General features: G+C 34.7%; 1 protein-coding gene and 1 long non-coding RNA gene across 3 annotated transcripts; both read left to right on the top strand.

The window, feature by feature from the left end:
• Positions 1-6,383: 6,383 nt before the first annotated feature.
• LOC120083843 (NF-kappa-B inhibitor-like protein) lies at positions 6,384-12,928 on the top strand. Of its 2 annotated transcripts, none has more exons than XM_039039731.2 (9): positions 6,384-7,252; positions 7,563-7,723; positions 8,442-8,546; positions 8,752-8,808; positions 11,120-11,200; positions 11,554-11,588; positions 11,872-11,961; positions 12,044-12,203; positions 12,410-12,928. In XM_039039731.2, the coding sequence occupies exons 1-9, from the start codon at positions 7,108-7,110 to the stop codon at positions 12,524-12,526; spliced, it is 951 nt and encodes a 316-aa protein (XP_038895659.1). In that variant the 5' UTR covers positions 6,384-7,107; the 3' UTR covers positions 12,527-12,928. The 2 variants fall into 2 exon arrangements, with proteins under 2 accessions (XP_038895659.1, XP_038895660.1); XM_039039732.2 differs by having other exon boundaries at positions 6,996-7,252; positions 7,491-7,723.
• On the top strand, positions 10,359-10,805 carry LOC150034287 (uncharacterized). The gene is made up of 2 exons (XR_016531281.1): positions 10,359-10,490; positions 10,591-10,805. It is a non-coding gene; the product is annotated as an uncharacterized LOC150034287 (long non-coding RNA).
• Positions 12,929-24,305: the final 11,377 nt, after the last annotated feature.

A 24,305-nucleotide genomic window follows, 5' to 3' on the forward strand; every position in this document is an offset into this window, starting at 1 on the left:
TATTCCATGCCAAAGTATCTATTTTTATTGCTATCACAGGAATCAAATGCATGTGTTTGTAAGAAGCAACCACAGACAAATGCATGAGCTGAAGCTAGGCGACCGCAAATACGAACACAGACGGCAACCCCATGCATCCAACACATGGAGAACGTGGTGAACAAATAGAGATTGCGGCCATGACAACCATAATAGAAGATCGCAAGATGGGTAGAACACATTGATAACTTCAACTAAATTCAGCTCGGATGCATACCTTGGGAGTATCAACAAGATAAGGTGATGTGACAATGACCATACCGTGACAAAAGCAGCATTGAGCCACACCTCCATCATTACAGTTGTCGGCGTCCAAATTCTATAAATAGCCCTTGAGACCTTCATTTTGAGACATCCGAGCTTCTGCCTCAAGGCAGAAGTTTGTGATCACAAATGAGAGCTTGAAATAGATTTCCAGTGAGAATTCTTCATCTCCACAACCCAAACCGAGTGACGATCAGAGCATTCATCGGAGATAGAGCTCGAGAGAGACATCTCCACCATTTAACCATGGCACCACCGACAGCCTTGACGCAGAGTCCTTCATCTTCTTTCTAACCTCTGTATTGTAGCATTTTAGCTTGAGATATTAAGATATTTTGTGATCAATGCAAATCTTAATTCCTTCATTACCGTCTTCTTCATCATCTTTATCTCTATCATAGTTTATCTTCAGCGTTAAATTATCAACGTCAATCGCATGCTTAATCGTGTAGCCTAGAGATAGGACGCATGTAACAACCCACCGAGAGGTGTGCGTTGTGCAAGTATAGTGAGTTAATCCTCTTTGCTTGGTGAAAGGCTATGGCAATGCCTGTCTATGGGATGCTACATTGCTTGTCTATAAGTTAAGTAGCCGCGTCTAACTGCCTGAGAAGGTAAGGGATGGAACGCACTAAGCAAGGTTCGTATTATTTCTAGAGATAGGCACAATCTTATGCTCGATGTAACCATGCACTATAGAGATATAGTCATGCGGCTGACCACCTAAAGGTGTGATGCGTTAGTGCAACGAGCTGGGATTACTAGGGCGATTTAAGATAGTAAACATTACTATGCGTTATTGGTTGTTGTGTCTCTACTTATTCTCATTGCAAGTCTTCTATTGCTCAATCTGTTTAGTTAGGAGTAGAAGTAGTGTGTAAAACATTTAAACCTTCTTCGATTTATTTTTATTCTTATTCATCGCCTCAAACGCATCACCTCACAAATATTATTGAATGACAAGTCCCCGTGTTTGACCTCGGATTACCCGAGAAACTTGCGTTTGCATTATACTTGGCGCAAGCGTAAGAAAATTTGTGATAGGAACGTATGATCATTGCATGCTAAGATTAACGCATCATCATTCCAACGCATGAGCTCAGACGCATGGGAGTAAACGCATCAGTTATGTCTAACGCATGATTTCATGTTCAAACCCATCCGTCCTTAAATAATAAAAATAAAACAAAACAAAACGCGTCCATAAATTATCCCAACAACCACTCTGATGGTTGATTGGCCCCCCTTGGTTAGGATTGCCTCCCCACCCAAAGTTAGGATGGCTCCTCCAGCCAAGATTGTAGGTGTTGCTGAAGGGGTTGTTTTGGATGGCGCATACTTGCTAGAGAATCAATGGGCACATTTCTGCTACATGAGCCCCTCCACAATTAATGCAACTTATTGTGGCCACTTGAGCCGGTGCAGCGGGTTGCACTGATTGTTGGGAGATGGCTCCTTGATTGATTGCCATTGATTGAAGAATCAAGGTCACCGCAGCCATCTGAGCAGCCAACGTGGTCATTGTCCCCATAGGGACAATGGCAGTTTCATTCTTTCTTTGTACGGCACCTCGGCCTCCATAGCCATCGTCAATCCAGTCATCCATGTTTCATGATATGCGGTCAAGGATGACTTTAGCCTCAGTATATGTTTTGTCCATAAAACCTTCTACCGCGAAGGCATCAGCAACAACCTGCGTTAATCTGTTTAGGCCGTTATAAAAAGTCTCCATCAAAACGCAATCGAGCATCCCGACATGCGAGCAGTTTTTCACTAATCGTCTAAATCGCACCTAGGCGGTGCTCAAGGTCTCATTCTCCATTTGCTCAAAGTTCAGCACGTCCTTTCGTCGCCTTGCGTTGACGGCCGGTGGGAAGAACTTCTTCATGAATCGCTCCACCAATTGATCCCATGATGTGATCTCGTTTGGCTCCAATGAGCGAGCCCAACTCTTGGCTTCATCCCTCAAGGTGTAAGGGAATAAATGCAGTCTAACACTCTCTAGGGTTATGCTAGGTAATGAGAAGTTGCCGCACATTTCGACAAAGCTGGTCAAATGGGTATGCGGGTCTTCACCTTACAGACCCCCAAATTGCCCTGCATTTTGGATCATTTGTAGCATGATCGGATTTATTTTGAACCTTGCGTTCTCCTTAACAATAGGCCTCGAAATCCCAGGCGCAAAATCATACAGGTTGGGTGTCGCATAATTCCTCATGGGGATGTTGCAGTCAGCAGCCAGGAAAACAGGATCCTACGCTGACCTAACAGCCTCTTGATTTACTACGGGAACCGCATTGTCGTTATTATCTGCCATACTCGCTGCTTTCTTTTGCCTTATCCGATTCTGACGTGCCCGTGCATGAAAGGTACGCTCGATCTCAGGGTTAGCTTTGAATTCTGGTTCAGCACTAGTACTCATAAACCGTCAAGCTGCTCTCCGTATTGAACAGCCAGTACAATGAGATCTGTCCTGCAAATACCACAAACACACTCAAACAATAAACCGTTAACCAATCCCCAGTAACGGCACCATAAACTTGTAAATGTAGATTTGATGAACATTTCTATCTTAGGCATATGCATAGCGATATATGATGATACTACTTCTAGATATGCGTTATTAACGAATGTTCTTGTAGCGTTGAAACCAAGTATAATTTCACCGCAAGTTTCTCGATGTGATCCGAGGTCAAACACAGGGACTATTTGAGGTTATTGCATTATGCTTGTGATACATGCAACCAAGGGTTTTTCCATTTATAAAAGAATTTGTGTACAAGAAATTAAACATGTGATAAAATAAAGTAAAGCGGTAAAAATGTGATAATAACGTAAATTGCGTTAAAGTAAATCTAAGCTAAGATGATACAAGATACACATTTCATGATACAAGATACTAAGGTTAAGGCTGGCTGTGAAGATTATGCAAAGATCGTGTAATGCGGTGACAAGTCTTATGTGCGAAGCAGAAACAGAAAAGATAATTAATACAAACATCGCAAGTTTCTTAATTGCGTTAAAGATATAAGTACGGTTTCGCTTTTCCCTTGGCGTACACCTCTCAGTGATCGGCCACGTTCCCACATCTCTGTGGTGAAACAGGGACGAACGTAATGAACGCAAGGTTGCTTCCATCTCTGGAAGTACTACTCACTTTAGTTAACGCATTCTTCTAACCTTCTCTCGACAGATCAGAATGACATCTTCACTTCTGCTCTTGCAGATGAAGATGTTGTCTAGCATGCCTTAGTTAAACGCATTTATCTCTTTACCACAGATTAAGTTACTTGTTTAATCCATATTAATTACCAAGGTATTAAGAAAACTTCACGAAGAAATCGATTGATAGAGGAACGGAAATAGACAGAGAAGTGGAAATGGAAATGATCAAGACATTCAATAAAACTATTTAGCGTCTGATACATGATTTTTGAATGAAGAGATTAAGAAAATGAAATACACTTGATGAAATAGAGTTAGAAACAAATACAACTAAGCACCAACGTCTTAGCGCCGATTTGGATGGAGATTTGCTTGCCAGTGCGGATGGATCGTGTGGAAGGATGAGCTTCCCTCTCAGGCTTGCTCAACCGGTAGCAGGGATCTAAGCACAGAGCTTCACAGCGGGGATCTGGCAGAATCTCACTGAGACTCACCTCTCGGCCTTGTCTCTTCTCTTCCCGGATTTCTTCCGATCAGTACTCAGCTCAACCTCTCTCTCAATAATCCAGCAGCAATTAGCCCTCGTATCAGTTATACCCATATCATGTATATATTCTCTAAATTCTATAGGGGTATTTATAGGTGAAAAGCTTTGACTCTTGGCTTGTGGACTCCATTTCTTGTTATGGAAATTTCGGAGATGGAGGAATAAATATTCTTTCTGTGATGCAATCAGACCGTCAAATTTGCACAACGGTTAGTTGTCCACGTGTCGCAATCCTCCGCCTTTGCATTGCTCAGCTGCATCTTTCGATCGGTTACTCGCATGTGGTGTTGTTTTTATTTACTGCATGCGGTTGAAATTCAGCTTGGGATCGACTGTCGCATTGCGCCGTCATTGCGTTAATCGTCTCTTCATTGTTAATTGACAGGCGCAATGTGACAAAGATGCGTTGTTCAGTTTCTCGTTGAACCTTAATTGCAAGCGGTGACTTGGTTTCCTGCAAAACAGAGTAAAAATATCCTCTTCTACCATCTTGACGATGTTAGTGGGTGTAATTGTGTTAATTCATAATTATTGTATTTCTGAGCTAATTTTCATACAATCAACGCATATTCCTTCTCTTTTGGCCGCAATATCTAGATAAGACAGCATAAATAACTTGTATTTCTACAAGTTATCATTGAGTCAATCCTCACCTATGCAAATCTAAGAATAATTCCAAATAAATAGGAGTTCATAGTTAGCTCAAGATTAAGGTTAAGTTACCTAAGTCATCGCTTTGAAATAGTCAGACTTAAACAGTAAACAACGTTTTAAAGTAAGAGTGACTGATTTCGTGGTCCGATCTTGTACAAACCCTTTTGCACAAGGACACCCCCACTCCTCATGTTGGGACATGGGGGATTTTGAATCACTTCATTTCTAACACTTTACAACTCTTTGTAACAACTACAGAGCAGGCCGCATCCAATAATGTTACTAGAATAAGATACCCAACCTTATTCATATACTATAGATCATTTTGATCATTTACTCGAACCTGATTCACTTTTATGTCTCTACATAAATTTTAAGTACTCATCTAATAGTCAAGGGACTTTTAGGTTTATTGGATTTCTAATAAGCAAAATATTTATTCAATAACACCTTATTGAACTTTCAGAATAAGATCCATTATTTACATACCACGAGTTTTAGGACATAAACCCCAACAACAACGGATACAACCCACTTTATAATTGTTACAATTGTTGTAAAGTGGTACAAATGACCTGGTCCTAATTATTCATGTAGAGACATGTGAGTGAAGGTACCCTATAAAAAGAATTTATATAAGATCGGGCCAGGAAATGGTTAATCTCTCTTTATAACATCATTACTTGAAGAGACTTACATTTCATTAGGATGACCATAAGTGGCTTGACCTTAATCTTGAGTGAATTGTGAGCCTATGAGGGCGATCCTTTGATTTGTATGGGTGAGAGTGGCAAGATTCGCCTACTCAATATGCCTATCATTTTGGAGATTCGTCTGAGTAGGAGCTAGGAACAAAGCCATACAAAATGGAATTCACTCCTTCATGGTCATAGGTTAAGTAGATGAATTGCTCTCTTAAGGACTGATTTCTGGTCTTGAACAATGAGGCGCCTCACCCTCTCACTAGCCAAAGAGGGGTCTAGTTATAGTTAGACTATAACTAATTGTTCATTAGAGGGATCCGTGATACTTAATGAGTTAAATATAATTACAGGGGCAAAATAGTAATTTAACCTAGCTGCAGTTATGAGCAATTTGTGAAGGGTCAACTTATTGTTGATTGGTTATATCTATGAACACATAAATATATTTACAGTGCAAAGAGTGCAACTATCAGTCTTTAATGGAGTGACCGACAGTTAATGAATATTGATTAATTAAAGAGTTTAATTAATTATTCTCGTATCATTGGAGCTTCTAATCTATATATTCATAAGGTCCCCTTGCTAGCTCAATTAGAATTAATTAAGAATCAATTAATTTTTGGATTAATTTGAATTGTTTAAATTAATTCAAAGAATTAATTGTATGATATGGAATTAGTATAATGTATATTGATACATTATATATAAAGTTTGATGAGAGAGATAAATACTTGAATAGGATTCAAATATTAATAATATGAATGTGATTCATATTAAAACTATAAGTTAAAATTAATATGAATATGATTCATACTAAAACTATAGGTAATGTGAGAGAATATTTTTTGAATATGATAAAAAAAATGTGACATTTATATTAAATATGATTTAATATAAAGTTTTTAATTTAATTAAATTAAAATTAAGAAATAGGAGTTATTTCATCGTATTAGTGGGTCCTCCTTCCTCTCTTTCACATAAAATAATTGCAAGGAGTTGATTTTTCGGACAGAATAAATTTTTATTTTCCTTTGCAATCTCAAAAAGTTCTCTCTAAAAGAAACTTCTCATTCACTCCCAAAAATCGAATAGTACATAACTCCTTCGATTCTTACCTTGAGAATAGTAAGGAAGAGTTTTGTGGTGGTATCCAGTAGTGAAGATTTGATCTTACTGTGATCGTGAGGAAAAACTTAGTTTGTGACTTTGGGAGAGGAGAACATAAAGAAGAGTTTTCTACCAAGACAAGTTAAAATCTCTCTTTCTTCTTCTCTGTATTTTTTTTAATCACATGCTTATAGGCTTTATATTTATGTTTATCCGTCAATTCATTTTTTCTCTAATTTTGAGTTCTATCCAAAATGAAATCACTAATACAAGGCGATCCACTCACTTCTATCGAGAATTCATTTCCTTTAATTATAAGTTTACTTCAAACATATTTGGAAGTGATTCTAAAATGGTTCAAGTTACTATTATCATTTTGAAAATCAGTTAATAACATATTTTTAATCCTTAAAAACTAAATTCGATAATATAAAAAATTGCATTTCTAAATGTAAAATAAAATTAATTTCACAGTGATTTCTACTTAAATGAAAAAGGGGGGGAAAAAGTCACTTACCTTTCCCTCCCTAAGTATGAGAGCTGGCTTAAAAAATGATTGTGAGAAGAAGATAATTTGATTCCCAACCCACTGCGGGTGAAACCAGGATTGTGAAGCTCGGATAAGCGATGGAAACTCTTTCTATGGTTACATGCTTCACCGGCAAGCAAACTTCACCTCCTACCAGATTCCTATCACGAACAGCTACTTCTTTACTTCATTTCCAGAAATCAAAGCTCCCCATTCCACTACCGCCAAGAAGAATTCGCGCAGGTCACTTCTCCCATCCTTCTTTTTCACATAGTTTCCTTGGTTTTCCTGAGGAACTGTGAAGAGCTTAGTAACGCGAACTTAGAATCGAAGTTAGGACTCATTATTCGGAATTTCGGTTTGGTGATTTGATTTTCTATCAAATTCTGTCCAATTACAAGGCTGTTCGGTTGCTTCAATTTCAATAGCAGTTTTCTTTTCTCTTTTCTACAAGTAATTTGTTATTGTTATTTTCTGGCAGCCTATTCCAGTGCTCTTAACTTTAAGTTGGGCGAATAGTGCATGCTGACCTTCACGGTGTCTTGTTTTTCAGTAAGTGAAATTGCTGAAGAGGATGTTCTACGAGCATTCTTCGAGGAACGGAAACTAAATTCGGATTTTATATCAAAAACTTCTGATATGCTTTGGCAGAGGGCAGTCTTGAAATTTGAAGATGTCACTGATGACAGATTTACGGATACTTCTCAAGGACCGGTACAATATGCTTAGTCTTTTAATGCTTTCATTTTCAATGTTCAATTTATGGGATGTCTATGCATAATATCCAGCCATTGGAAACTAAGAAATTAATATGTTTCTACAATATCGAACGAGCGTATTTATATGGTCACTTTGGTAGGTATCCTATTTGCAATTTTTTCCTCTAGCAGTATGATATTCAAAACCATCCAGCTTAGTATAAGTAGATGAAACACATGCACAAACATGCCAAGTTAGGTGAAGAAAAATAAAAGTTGGGGGCCATGCCCATACAAATTTCCAAGAAGATGAACAAATAACACCAGAATGTTCTACTTAAGAATTGTTTGTAAAACATCTTATTCCAAGGTTATTAGAGCTGGATATGGTAGAAGAGAAGACACTGAATATGAGAATCCACATATACTTTGGAATCAATTTTTTGCATGATTTTTGGAAAATCTAAAAAAAAAAAAAAAAAAAAAGCCATGAAGAGCAAGAAAGATGTATTTATTTGCACTAGATCATAGATGTACTGTACATTACACCATCCACATTACACTAAATTGGTGACTCTCACATAATTTTGAAGTCCTTGTTAATTTTCAGAAAACTAAACTTTATTTTAAATGGTTATGACAATAACTAAAATGTTGGTCTGCTTCTTTTATCTTCTTCATAGGATCAGGAAAACTCTTGTTTTTTCCCTTAATTCTTGATTTATGACTCGTAGGTTGATGAAAATGATGATGATGGTGGGTTTTTGAAATTGTCTGTCACTCAAGAATGGATCTCGGGTGGTAACTCTGCACCAATCAATAAAAAAACTGTTAATAAGGTGAGCCTATTCCAATTCTAATATGTTTTGTAAGGTAATAAGGCCACTCAAGAAGGGTCTCAGGTGGTAGTTACAGAAGTCATTTTATGTTTTGTTTCCATGAACAACCAGTTTGGTCTGGATCAGTTGCTAGACAAGATCAATCATTGATGCTTTCGCAGCAGACTGATTTTCTTTAATCCCTCTATTTTATTTTCTTTAATAGATACTCCCAAATGATCGTGAAAGAAAGAAGAAACTAAATTTTCTCAAATATGAAGCGGTATGATACTTGAACTCAGTATGTTCGTTTGTATTATTTTTGTGTTGTCTATGATAATCTTGATATAAAATTTGATGCCTGCACTTCATTCACTAAACTTGTCCAAAATCATATTTTGCTTTCTCTTTTTCCATATTCTTCAAAGTTTGTACATATATGCATGGGTCACAAAATGAGTTGGGGCTGGATTGGATTGGGGCCTGCAAAATGAAGGCTCAATCTTTATGACAACAAACCTCAAACTTATAATATTTTTAATAACTAATTGATATGAGACCCCTAGGCATCAGATCTAAGAACCATGTTGAACAACAAGACCCAAAGAACTCAACCCCAAGAGCCCCAAAACCGATTTGATCTAGATTCAGATTACTTAGACGATCTAATGAATCAAGGATTGGACCAAGTTAGAAACTCCCATCAACCTTTGATCTTCAACGCACTCCACAAGTAAGACAGATCAATTCTCACTTGAATGCTCCAAATATTCATGGATTCTATCACAAGAACACACGAGAAACAAAATTCTACATTTTAGAATTTTCTATTATCATTCATCCAAATTCTTATCTATTACAATTAAAAGGATAGGAGGTTTTATATCGCCTTGTAGAGATTCTAATACAATTAGTGTAAAGTAGCAAAAGTCAACTTAAAACATTAAAGAAGTAGTCGTCTTCCCAACCTCCATCTTTCATCCACCATATTCAATGTGATTCTATCAATGGCAGCCACCATCTTTGACTAGTCTTCATCTTCAATGTATCTTCATTAAAAGTAACCTCCATATTTCCAACAACTATCTTTGAACACAATATCCATAATTTCAGTACTTAAATTAAACACTAAATTTCTGGAAATTAATTAAAAAAACTAAGTTTACATGGAAACTTAATGATTTTGATTCTTATCATCTTCAAGATCATTTCATGGAAATATGATTTCTTGATTTATATCACTGATTAAAGGAAAATTTTATGGAAAACTTTTGAAATTATTAGATGTTTATCTACAAGTTTAAATAATTTTTTAAAATGGAAATTGGCGATATATTGGTCACTAATAATTAAATGTATAAATAGTATTCATTATGTATTTGTGAATGAATAATATAAAAATATATTAGACCTCAAATGAAGGATTCAAGGGCCAAGGCAGCTCCTCGACAAAGGCGAAGCTTTTAATGGAAATCAATGATATATAAGTCATTAATAATTCTACATATATAATATTCAATATGTACTTTTTAAGATTGATTTTGAAAAAGCTTATGATGTGGATTGAAATTTCTTGGATAAGATTTGGAAAGGGCTTTGGGTATAAATGTAGGATGTGGATGTGGAGAAATACGAGAATCGTGAGTTATTCCTTCCTCATTAATGGATTCCTTAAAGGCAAAGTAAAGTTTTGACCAAAAGATGTCTTAGACAGGGAGGCCGTTTATCCCTTTTCTTTTCATGCTTGTTGTGGATGTGCTAAGTAGGCTCATCTCTAGGAGTGTTGAAGGAAAAACATTGAGCCCATTGAATGGGAATTGTTAGTCCAGTGGAGGGTTCCTACCTGAGCACGAAGCTACATGGGACAGCTATGATCAATTTCACAACCAATTTCCTGAATTCCACGTTGAGGACAAGGTGGCTCTCACCCCGGGTTATTTTAGGCCTCCGATAGTAAATACTAATGTGAGAAGGGAAAAAGCAGGAAATTCACCTCAATAACTGTCTTTTATGTCTTTTATGTTAGTTAGTATTTAAGCAAAGTTATGTTTTTGTTTTGGGTCAGGTTATATTTTTGTGTATACTCTGTGGTTAGTGAAGAACAGTTGGGAGATTACCACCTACTCCAATTGGTGGAAGTGTTTGTGTTGTATTTTGCTGAAAGTTAATAGTATATCAAGGAAGAACCTTTACAGAGACCTAAAGAACATAGGCCAAAATGGTATTTTAACCTAAAATTCCTTAAAGTTCATACAGTAATTGGTTAGTTGAACATGTAAACTTGCTGCACTTGCATACTTTATTGGTTTACAGATGGTTCTATTATGTTTCTTTTTCAATTCGTATGTGGAAACGATATTTTACTCCCTACACTACTTTGGTTCGGGTGCTAATGATATGAGATGCTAAAGTGCTCCCTTATTGAATCTAGCTGCGCATAAAGCTTTTCTCCTCTTCCTTTTTCATTTTTGATAATTTACTTTTTGGCTACATTATAAAACTACAGAATAGTTTATAATGCCTCAAGAAGATGGAAGATGCACTTTTGATCATTCGAAATTGAAGTTGATTATTAATTCCTTTTTTTAACACAGCTCAAGAGGGAACTAATGCTTTTGTCTGTTGGCATTGGAACTGCATGCAGTGGGTATTGCCTGGTGGTATTTTCGTTCCAGGTATATTTTCACTGAAGTAGAAAAGCAATTATCTTGTGTACTACAGATTTTTTTTTTTTTTTTCTTTTGAGTTGATTTACAATTCTTTTAGTACAAGGAAGAAGAGATGGCATGATATGGTTTTTGATTTAATACATTCTTCCATTGGTAGTAAGAATTATAGGTTGGAGTCGAGTAATAACATAAAGTAGTTGCAATGTGTCTTAGACTCCAGTATCTATATCATTAACATTTATCGCCTTAGGTCATCTCATTTTCTTCAAATGACACCTCCTCGCTTTCTCTTAACATGACTCACGTGTTGAGAGGAGCTTTCTTGCTGATGAAGAATTTTATTTGTTTTTGCTGTTCAGGCTGCTATTAGTTATGCAGTAGGAGTCCTTTCAAGGTTGGTTGATATGAGTTTAATGATGCTGTTATTTTGAAACTTCAGTTTGACATGCTGTGGTTCACTATCAAGAGTTAGATTTTCATTCCAAAACTTGAAGTTTTCAGACAAGACTCTTTTGAAACAATTGCTTTGAGAAGTTTGTAAGAATCGAAGTGAGCTTTAGTCAAATCAATTTTTCCCTCCTACGGAGAAAATAAAATAGTGTCCATTTTTTAAATTTTGATGGCTTTTTCTCCAATACTCTCTGCTGCAATAACATATGGGATTATCTCTAATGCAGCTGCTTATACCTCCAGCTATTGTATCAACATGCTGACAAACTATCTAAAGACATGATTCCTGATATTTTCACTCAGAAAAAGACAAAAAAGTACGAACAAATGCCATAGTCGATTTATTTGTCTATTGGGTATAACTTGTTTGTCACAATCAACATTCATTCCCTATGCCAGAATTGGAATAAGAAGTGAAGATATCAAGAACGTGTTTGAGAAATCACTGAAGGGAAGTGGCATTGCCCTTTCATCTCCTAGGCTTGTGATTCCTGCTGCAATATATGCATTATGGATCCTTTCTCATAAATTTCTTGCCAACGACTTCTTCGACTTCCAGGTAACAATATTTCAAATTTTAACTAGTGGATGGTAATTTGATCTTTTCACCTTTTGGTCAAAGAATCTATGTCCTAACCAAATCAGCTATGCTCCAGTGAAAAAAACTATCCTTATTGCATCGGAAAAACGACCATTTTAGATGCATATAACCCCCGACGTTGCACACTCTTATGTTATCATGTGATTCTCTTCCTGTGTGTTTAGCTCACACCAGCCATGCTTGGGATGTTCGTCTATAAGGCAGCTGCACTTGTTCAAGTTTACAGGGACAATGAAAATCTGAGATTGGTCTTTCCGGAAAACGATGGGGACTCGGCATGACTGCACCGCACATTTTGAAGTAAACAACTGACCGGCCCACATTATCTTTGCAACAACTGTTGGTTGTGTCTAAGTATTCCGTGCACGCTGCAGGTTGGTATTAACTTACTGTCCTACACCTTAACTGATATGGAGATGTTCAGTAATTCAAACAAACATCATTGGGATCAAGTAGTATGTCATTTCATGTTTTAGTGCACAAATGTTTGGTTTTGTCAAGAGAAGATATGCCCTGTTTTTGCCATTACTGATCCCCAGTTGTTTCAAGAAGTGGGTCATTTAAGTTTTATTTATAGGTCAGGGATTGATATGTTATATGAGTTATATGATTTAACTCTTAAATTTGTTTATAGGAGAAAATGTCGTTAAAATCGAAATATATAGGTTGGATGTTAATATTTACTTCTAATGCATCAACTTAATTCAATCAAATTCTTCAGTGAAAAAGTTTGCTAAATTTGTGATGTTGAAAAGGATAAAAACGGATTGCAATGAGATGATTGGTTTAGGTAGTTTATTTGCATATCCAAAAGTATAAAACATATGAGCAAAGATTCTGTAATCTTATGTAGTTTTTTGAGCCATCAATTGGACCCCTCATCTCTCTATTGATCTCTTGATTTAGGATTTCTCACATTTCCGTCCCCTTTTTTTAAGAAAAAGACTAGGATTTCATAGGTTGAGATCAATGCAAGAAAATAAAGGGAAGGTTCCACAGGTTGAAAATAAATAAATTAATAGACAACAAACCTAACCACATGAATGACACAAGTACCAGTAAAACTAAAGACGAGATCCATCAGACCAACCCAAGAAAAACATTCTTTCCTACCTTTTGAAATTATTAAAATTACTTTGAAATACACTTAATCCTTCAAAAATTAATTTAAAATTTAATTGTACACTTTTAGATGTAATTTTCATTTCATCAAAATTGGTTCTGAAACTAAAAACATATTTAATAATGATTTTAAGAATGATAAAAACGATTATAACTATTTTAGAATTACTTCTAAACATTCTCTTAGATGCTTTGATGGTTAGGACACCTTGGGGAGATTTAGAATTTAACTCCCGTCAAATATGGACGGGAAAAAATGTATTACCGTATTACCTACTACTTTCATTTATTATTTGACACATCATTAGATGGTTTATTAATTTATTATTCATTTATTTCATGAATTCCACATAATTCTTAAATGTTACTTTTGTGACAAGCAATGAATGGAGGTAGTATAAACAATTTTTCATAGTATCGTAGACAACACACTAGGGGTGTTAAAAAAATCTGATCAAGCCAATCCAACCAGTACAGATTGAGTTGGGCTACTAACTCATTTGAGTTGGGTTGAGTTCAAATAAATAAAAATTTTATGGGTTGGGTTGGTTCATGAGTTTACCTAAAATAACTAAGTCAATCTGAATTTATTATTAATTTTTAAAATTGTATTTTTTTACTTATAATACAATCATATATACATAAATTTGTTTTAGTTTTATTTAATTTCATAATGTTACTAGATAAATTGTTCTACTACAATATTTTTCTACATATTAACATTTTACTTATTTTTAGAACAAAAAGTTAAACAAATAACATGGGTAACCAAACCAATCTAACTTAGATGTTTCATGGTTGGATTGGGTTGGGTTCATTATTTAATAAAGAGCTGACAAGAGAAACAACAAATTTTAAAGTTACATTTGAAAAAATGGCAAAAAAAGTTTCAAAATTATAAAAATAGCAAAACTACCCTAAAACAACAAAATTAAGTACAAAAGAAAATGCAGCTAAATATCACAAATACACTCTACCTAGATATTCTTGAATTACAAATACATAGTATCTAAACAGTCCAGACGCAAAATTAAAAATCACTCATTTATGCAAGGGAAGATGACGAGCAGTCGATGGGGGTTATTATCATTAGAAACTTATGTATACAACAATGGACTTCTTCCAACGTGAGAGAGCAAAGTTGATTTTACGAGGAAAGTTGTTGGCAAATGAATATGTGAAGGAATTGCAACTTCATGACGATGTGACCATTGGAAGCATGATTGCGTTTGACACCAAACCAGTTGTAGGGAGTCTCATCATCTTCATTCCATGTGACCATTTTGTTCATTGGATCTTGAAAGTCAACTTTAAGCACTATCAATCCCACAACTTCATTGTTGAAAATGATGTTCAAAGTAGAAACAAAAGCAAAACATGTGTGCAAGCGAAAAAAGATCGGCAACTTGGTGAGGGTGGTTGTTAAAAGCTTGCCAAGATGATGGAATTAAGAAAGAGTTGTTGAACCAACGATTGAAAACATGAGATTGCAAAGGAGAAAATGAGATTTTGGGGCGGCTAAGTGAAGAAGATGAAAAAGATGAGATTTAGGGTTTTTTTATTATCTTCTTTTAATAAATAATAATGATGATGATGATAATAATAAAATAAGAATAAGGATACTAATAATAATATTATTATTAATATTAATAATAAACTGAAAAATATATATATACACATCCATATGTTTCAACCATTTAAAATTTAATTCTCATTTATATATTTCTTTTTAGGTTCAACCAACCATTTTTACATGTTTGTATATGAAAAATTGAAAACATCGAAAATATAAAGAAAAAAAATCAAATTAATTTGATAACAATATGCATAAAATAGTAAAAAAATATTTAGATAAAATTGAATTTTTAACATGTAAACAAATCAAAAGTTAGTTGGATAAAATCAAATTTGATAATAAAAAATAAATTCAAATATAAATTGGAGAGAAAAAACAATAAGTTTTTGTTTATTCTGATTAAAAAATCGATAAATAGTTAGATAAAATCTAATTTAATAATAAAATATAAATTCAAATATAATTCGGGAAGAAAAATCAGAAAGGGAGTTCGTTTATTTACAATTACAATGTATACATAATTCCATTTTCATAAGCTTCAACAATTACAATCTTCATCAACCACAAAAACCTATGAAAAAGGCTAACTCGTTGTAGAGGCATAACAAAAACAGTAAGATTGCAAAAGTGAATACGTATTTATTTGTCAAAAAGACAAATTAATGATATAATAATATAATAAGATGATAATGAATAAAAGGTAATTAAAAATAAAAAAAAATGATCAAATTTAAATGAAATATACAGTTTATTAGATGATAATATGTATAAAATATTCCATAAAATTCTAATTAAAATTAAAAAAAATCATTTGAATTTAGAATAATAAAAATGAATAAAATAATATAAAATCCAAAGATGTATTATAAATTAAAATCCAAATGGTGATAAACAAATTAAATATTGATTAATTCTGAATATTTTCGAAAAGTGGTTAAATCAAATCAAAACAATAGCTAAGAGAAAAATGAGGAAGAGATTGGTTTATTTTAAATCAATTCGTGAAGTAGTTATCAAAATCTAATTTTTATATTAAAAATAAATTTCAATTTCAAAAGAGGGAAAAATGAGGAAGAGATTGGTTTATTTTAAATCAAATCCTAATTGTAAAGTTATAGCAAAAACAGTAGCTTGTTAAAGAAACCACAAGAAAACCTAAATCGATGAAACCTTTATGTAAATAACAAAAGTTATGGCAATGTGTGGAGCAACAATCCAACTGATTCTTGTATTTTTGTAGGAAGCGATGTTTCTTTTCCCAAAATCTTAAAATAATATAAAAAATAGCATATACAACTAATTTATTAAAAATGTGAGAAATATACAGCTAATTCAAAAAATGTATGTATACAATTATGAAAAACGATATAGAGATTTGAATAAAATATATGGATAAAAGAAGTTTTAATAATATATGGATATTTCAAATATAAATTTGGTAGAAAATCTAGATATTTTATTAAGGTAAGATAAATTCGAAAATTGGTTAAATAGAATCTAAAATAATAATAAAATATAGAGATTATGTTACAAAATTAGGAGGGCAGTTATCCTTGACAAATATCAACAATTACCCTGCTCAACCCAATTTTCTGTTTTGGGATTACTTAGTATTTGTAGTTTCATCAACAAAAACATCTACGGACAAGGCAAAGGCAAATTAGAGATTTAGAAATTTTTGGTCATGGGCAAATCAGGGTAATATATGGGTATTTCAAATATAGATTTGGTTTCAAAATCTGAATATTTTATTAAGGTGAGATAAATTCGAAAAGTTGTTAAACATAATCTAAGTTAATAATAAAATATAGAGATTGTATTATCTAAAAATTAGGAAAGAAGTTTTAATAATATATGGATATTTCAAATATAAATTTGGTTTTAAAATCTGGATATTTTTTTAAGGTGAGATAAATTCAAAAAGTGGTTAAATAGAATCTAAAATAATAATAAAATATAGAGATTATATTAACTATATGAACAAAATTAGGAAGCCAGTTGTCTATCAATAATTACCCTGTATATATATCTCGACCTTACTTTCTCTTTTGGAATTACTCTGTATTTGTAGTTATGTCAACAACATCCCTAAACAAGTCAAGGGAAAATCAGGAATTTCGAAATTTGTGGCCATGCGCATGTCACATGAGTTGCCATAATTCTTAGTTCTGGGCGGTTTTGCTATTTTTCTAAATGAAACCTCAAAAACCCCCCATACACTCCAATTCTCCTTTAATAAAGGTTATTTGGGTTGAAGAACCTTACAACCCGAACAATTGGGTTGAATCTAAAAAATGCTTCAATCCAATCCAATGCAACCCACAGACATCCCTATAGCCCACGACACTCTCCAAACCATCCCCTCTTGAATTTAACAATGACATGACAGAGTATGAGATGAAACTGTCAACCTTTAAAATGGTAATTGATGTCTTATTTATAAACTATGTTTGGATCAACAACACTCTTTAGAGTTGACTCTTATAATGACTAGTTAAAAGGCATGCACAATGAAAATGAAATTTAACTATTTTTTTCAAAGTGAAAAAAAAAAAAGATAATGTCTAAAAGGATACGTATCTAGTTTTAGGCTAATTCAGGATGAATATAAATACAAAATTATATATGTTGAGGATTGCTTGAGGCAAGGTCCAAGCCCATAGGGTACTGGAAGGAGGTATAGTGGACCATGCGTCCCAAAAGAGAAATGCCAATGCCTCAAGATCTTCTTGAAGGATACCTCCTATATTCAAGTAACATTATTGAGTTGACTAGCTGAGTTAGTAAATATTACCAATCTAGAAACAATCGAGCCGAATCTGAACTGGCACCTTGCAACCTTGAGTGCCAAAAACGTCCATGACATACGTGACCAGAGGCGTGTGTCAGAGGATAGGCTTATAAATAACTTTGTTCGACCATGCCAAATGGGAAAGTAAGTAATCTCCAAAGGAGAGGCCCGACTTTACTTCTTTTGTGCTTGGTTGAATTAGCCATTCTTTGTACTAATTTAAGAATCGAAGTGCAATAGGCTTGACACCATACTAGTGCAGGGATCTTTTTCACAGGTCAGATCGAAGTATCTGGAAACTAGATCAGGGAAAAGCAAGCTGGAGGTCAATTGTTGGGGTTGATGCCCTAAACTCTCGTTGGGTTCTGTAGTTTGTAAACATTGTATTGAACAAATGCTTGTGATGTAATAATATATGATATTTTCTTCATTGTTGTCTATGAAACATGGGATGTTTTAATTGTTTTACCACAAACCAATAAACTAAGATCCTTGGTTGTCATTGTAACTTAAGCATGTATGTGGAGACATACAAGTGGATCATGCCTTAAGTGATAACCAAAATGGTCTGTAGTATATGGATATAGAAGGAAAACCTTATCCTGGTAATGCTACGAATGTGACCCGCTTGGTAGAATAGTTACAAGTGTTGTGACTTGCTACAGATGGTCTGATCTTGATCATTCATGTGGAGACATGCGAGCGGGGGCGTCCTATACAAAGGAGTTTGTATAAGACCGGACCACGAAGTGTTATAGTCTCGTTATATAACATCATTCATGACAGAGACTTCACTTCACTAGAATGACCATAGGTAACATGACCTCAATCCTGAGTGAGTTGGGAACTCCTGCCATTGAGGGCGGTTCTTTGATTTGCATGGGTGTGAGTGGCCAGATTTCCGACTCAAACCTTCCACTTTGGGGATTTGTCTGATTTGGGAGTTGGGAACTCAACTATACGAGATGGAATTCACTCCTTCCCCAAAGTAAGGGTAAGTAGATAAATTGCTCCCTTAAGAGCTGATTCTGGGACTTGAACGATGTGGCGCCACATACCTTCTCATGGCCCGAGAGGTGTCCACACATAGTAGGACTATGTTGTATTTTTCATTAGAGGGATCAGTGGTACTTAAGAAGTTAGATGTAACTACAAGGACAAAGCGGTAAATTGGCCGAGCTGTACTTACGAGCATCTGTGAAGGGTTATCGTACTATTGGTTGGTTATATCCAATGGACACTGAAATATATCTATGGTGAGAAGAGTGCAGTTATCGGTCTTTAGTGGAATACCTAGCAGTTAACAGATGGTGGATCTCGTGGATAAAGAGTTTAGTCAGCTATTCACGTACCGTTGGAGCTTTGAGCCATAGGTCTAGAAGGCCCCCTTGATAGCTCAATGGGTTCAAGTTCAGAATCAGTTTTTGGGTCAGTTTGAAGTGTTCAAATTGACAAGAGAGAATTTGATTATATATGATATAATTAAACGAGTCAATTATATATGACATAGTTGACATGTTGTATGAGATACATTAATTAAAGAAAAATGATATAAATATGATTTATATCTAGTGGAGGAGAAAAGGACTATGGTTTATATGTTGCATATGTTGTGATATTAAACTATAGGTTATAAATATAATATGATTATATTTATTTTTTAATTAAACAATTATGAGATAATTGTTGGTTTTTCTCCATAATCGCATGAGATAGTGGGAGGTTACATTCAGTTTTCATAACTGAAGGATAAAATAAAAATAGTTTTCATTTTGCATATAGATCAGACAATCGCTCCACGATTTAGTACACTGCCTATCGTCTAGTGAACGAGAGCCTACACGATAGCTCAAGTTGTCCTAAACGATCGTCTACACACGTGGATTACCTAAACGATCGCATAGTCTTTTCTAAACAATCGCGCGCCCGAGCGATTTACCTAAACAATCGTCTGAACGATTAGCTCTTTTTTACCACACAATCGTGTACCTTTTGCTAAATAATCAAACACCCATCTATGCGATAGACTTCAGATATCTCCCACTTGCTTGTTCGTGGTAAACGATCGTTGTTTCCTCCTCCCCTCTACCAAATCCAACAGAGCCCACACCTCCTGGATTCTCACTCCGAGAATACCGAGGTTTCCGAGTGGTTGTGTCCTCCTTGCTGCCTTGTTCGTGTAGAAGACCTTTGGTGGTGAGCGACAACATGATTTGGTGGGTGATAGACTTGGTGATCACAGCGACTGCATGTGTTGTTGATTCCTGACAAGAGCGAGAGTTCAAGGGAAGAAAAGTTCTTCAACTGGTATGTCTCTCAGTCCTTTGTTGTTTAAGTTTAAGAAGCATGTCGTAATTTGTTGTTAAATGCATAACTTGTATGTGTTTTATGAATGCGATGTTTCTGTCACAATGAATTTAGAACGATCTTGCTTCCGCTCAGAGGTACTCTTTGATAAAAGTTCCTTCAATTAGTATCAGAGCCAGGTTCTGATATTCCAAATTCATTGATGTATAGAATAACATTTACTTCTCGGTGGGTAAAGTATGTCTGCACTCTGTTTATTTGTTAAATAGTTTTGTGGATATGGATTAATGTTTTCTGGGATGATGCCTCTGGTTATTTAATTCTTTTACATTTAATGTTAATTGTAAGGGCCCTTGTGTTTTTTGGCATATTAACTTGCTATCGAGTCTTTAAATTCAAAGTGTTTGAGTCTCTGTTAAGTCACTCGTGACGAGACTTCAAGGCAATGAGTTGTTGTACTTTGAGGATGAAGACGACCAAGCATTGGTTGGGTCGTGTAAACGATGGGGTAAGCAATCGTTGAGTATCGGATACTCGGGTGCATGTTGACGTGCGTGCACTAAATGATCGTGTAGCTCAGCAAGCTTCATCGCTTAGTTCCTGACTACATGATCGCGGAGTAAATTTGTTACTTATCGCTTATTATGTGATCGTCTAGACGATCGTGCTTCACAGCAACGTCCATGAAACATGGGATGTTTTAATTGCTGGGATTTTTAGTCATTTACCTATATAGCTATCCTTGCTTCACAGCCCGTGAAATGGTGGGCTGGATGTTCACAACCAAGGATCATAGATGACTTGACCTTAATCCTGAGTGAGTTGTAAACTCTTGTTTATGAGGGCAATCATTTGATTTGTATGGGTGAGAGTGGTCATGGTAGCCAACTCAACAAGTCTACTATTTTGGGGGTTTTTCCGAGAAGGGAGTTGGGAATACACCTACACAAAAAGGAATTTAATCCTTCCCAATCATAGTGAAAGTCGATAAATTTCTTCCTTAGCAGCTGATTTCGTGTCTTGAACAATGAGGCCTCAATCTCTCATTGGCCCAAGAGGTACTAATTTATAATTGTACTATAAACTATTTGTTCATTAGAGGAATCGATGGTACTTAAGGAATTAGATATAACTACAAGGGTAAAACGATATTCTAATCCAGCTGTACTTATGAGCAATCTGTGAAGAGTTAACTCACTGTTGATTGGTTATATCCGTGGACACAGAAATACTTCTACAATGCAAAGAGTGCAGCTATCGATCTTTAATAGGGTGACCGATAGTTAATGAATATTGATTGATTTAATTAAAAGAGTTTAATTAAATTAATCTCATATCATTGGAGCTTCTAATCAGTAGGTCCATAAAATCCCCTTGTTAGTTCGTTAAAGAGTAAAAAGGAATTATTTGAATTGTTCAAATTAATTAAAGAAATTTTATATTAATATGATTAATATAAAGTATAGTGAATTATGATAGATATGAACTATAATCCAAACTATATTATAAGAGAGATGTATTTGAATGAGATTCAAATATTAGATTTATATGAATTGGATTCATAAAGAGATATATGTATATAAATATGTGGTATTTGTATGTTAATTAATTAATTAACTTTGTATTAAATTTGATTTAGTATACATTTATTTAATTTGTATGTTAATTACTCAAATAATAGTTAATTAATTAATTGGCTATAAGAAGGAAAGTGGAAAAGCTTGGAGAAAGGGTTAGCCTCTCTCCCTATAAATATACTATCATTACCCTTTTTAGCGTAAGGTTTATTTTTGTGAAAAATAACCTAGCCTCCACCCTTCCTCTCTAATCTCTCTTCTTCAAAAGAATCTCTCTCTAAAAAAATTCCTCCATCAAAAGGTCTTGGAGCCCACACTTCCAATCCCTTTTTTATTCCAAGAGAATAAGAAGGTAGCCTTAGAGGTGGTGTTCTTATTCGTTGAGAAGCTCAGGATTGTTCGTGACCTTTAGAGGAAAAACGTGAAGTGGAAAAAAATCCACAAGGGTGAGTTCATTTCTTAGGTCCTTTTGTATATTTATCCTTTGAATATTTCCATGAGTTCACTGATTTTGTTTCTCACAAAATCAATTTCCAAAATTGTAAGGCGATCACACGCTTCTGCAAGAAGTTGATTCTCTTCAATTGGTATCAGAGCCCAATTCTTGCAATTTTGATTTTCAGTTTTTAGAAGAAAATATTAGAGAAAATGGTGAGTTTTTTCTCTTCATTAATTGAATGTGAGTTTGCAAATAGATGTTTTCAAATTTGACACTTTAGATTACTGTTTTTACTTGATTTGATCATATAAAGGCCCGTTGTTTTGGGGCATTTAATTTAGTAATCGAGTTTATAAGTTTGGGTCACAAGTTTTGCAAGTGTTGTTGATGATCAGGATGAAGAACAAAGGTTTTTAGTGCAAATTTGAAGCAATTCAATGCATTCTATCTTGCAGCGTCGCGATGTTGTACCCTAGCATTGTGACACTTCGACGCAAAGTAGAACACTAGTTTTTTCCATAGCGTAATGACGCTCCGAGGAGGTTGAGCGCATGGAGTCCGTTCGAGCGGTCCCGAGTTTGAGACAGCCTTCCGTATTAGATTAATATAAATTAGTTATATTAATTTAATTAATATTTTTTTAGGAGTACTAAATTCGGTCTATTTCGTTATTTAATTTAATTTTGCATGTGATGTATGATTATATTAGTAATATGCATAATGTATGTCATATATTTTTAAATTCCACATTAGGATAAACATGTTTCATGCATCTTTTTCAATATAAATGTTATATTATATGGTTGCATGATTAATTAAGCATGTTCATACATCGTACTAGGATATAATTGTTATATAGTATGATAGCATGTGAATTATTTTCATTAGTAATAATATAATTGTTATATTGTTTAATGAAAATGAATATGTATGTTTTTTTCATGGATGATAATTATAAGTGTTATTATTATTGGATGAAAATAAACTTTGCATTGAGCATGACATATTTAGATAAATATAATTGTTATATTTGATCAATGTCATTAGATGCAAACTATTAGTTTTAATAATTTCATTATTTTATAATGGTTATAAGTTTAATGAACTAGATTAAAATCTATAATCAAGAGTTGCATGCAAACACAAGTTCAAATTAATTTTAAATGGTTTAAAATTGATTCACCTAGACTTATGTTAAAAGTATTTCTAACATGAGTGGAAATATGTTAATCTTTTAATTTGTTTTAATAGGATTAAAATCAATTTCGTGAAAAATTAAACTTATAAAATAATTGCCTATGAGGAACTTTTGTCCAAGGAACGTTCTATCTAGGCGGGGGTATTTAAGTTGACTAAAACGAAACATGTGACACCCCCAAAATTGTAAGGTAAAATTCGTCTTGTTCCTTTTTATTTTTGGGTTTGAACATACTAAATCGGTTATAAATGTGGAATTAAAAAACCTCGGTTTGTGTGCATAGAAAAGAAAGAAAAGAAAATTATATGTTTTTTTCTCTCCTTCTTCTTCCTCCCAATCCCCACGCGAGACCACCCTTTTTCCCCCAACTCGTTCTTCAGCCGCACGTGGTTCGGCAGGTCGCCGACCGTCTGAACGCTGTCGCCTCCTCACGGTAGCCGTCCGCACCGCCCACACCTCAGCTCAACCGCTCATCGCTCGACCTCTGCTTTCCGCCAGCGGCATCGCGTGCTGATGCTTTCCGCCAGCCGAGTTTCTTCAGTTTTTCGTTCCCGTTCTTGTCATCCGCCAGTCGACACCTCTTCCATTTTGCCAGGAACTTGGAATTTTTGGTGAGATTTAAGTTTTATTTGGTCTTTAGGTTTTGAATGCCTATCGATTTTGGTCTGATTGAAGTTATACTCAGGATGCATTGTTGCTCAATTCGGGGTTTCAAGTTATTTTTCGGTAATGTCCAGCAGCATCAAAGATCGTTTTGGGCGCCTTTTGGTAAGTTATAATGGTTGTTCTCCAATTGGTTGGTGAATATTTATGTTAATTGGATTTTAGAATTGAGTTTTGAAACCCTTCAGTTTGGCTTATGACTAGATTGGATTCCGTACTTGAAGCTCAGGTGTAGTTCTGGTTAAGTTCACATTTTAGTTAAGTGGTTTGGAGACTTGTGGTTGTGCATTTTGGGTGAGTTAGGTTGTGTTTATAAGGATTGACATTAAATTGGTTTATTCTAGGGCGATTCAAGCATTTGACTAATGTCAAAGAGGGATTTGATTG

Source organism: Benincasa hispida, chromosome 8 (assembly GCF_027475165.1).
Source record: "Benincasa hispida cultivar pf3 chromosome 8, pf3_genome.v1.1, whole genome shotgun sequence".
NCBI classification, from domain to species: Eukaryota; Viridiplantae; Streptophyta; class Magnoliopsida; order Cucurbitales; family Cucurbitaceae; genus Benincasa; species Benincasa hispida.

What these genes read in the sequence shown, in the direction of transcription:
- LOC120083843 (XM_039039731.2), top strand. Translation starts at nt 7,108, where the DNA reads ATGGAAACTCTTTCTATGGTTACATGCTTCACCGGCAAGCAAACTTCA. An exon ending in ATAAAAAAACTGTTAATAAG is followed by an intron (nt 8,547 to 8,751) that starts GTGAGCCTATTC and finishes TTTCTTTAATAG; the next exon opens with ATACTCCCAAATGATCGTGA. An exon ending in ATTTTCTCAAATATGAAGCG is followed by an intron (nt 8,809 to 11,119) that starts GTATGATACTTG and finishes TTTTTAACACAG; the next exon opens with CTCAAGAGGGAACTAATGCT.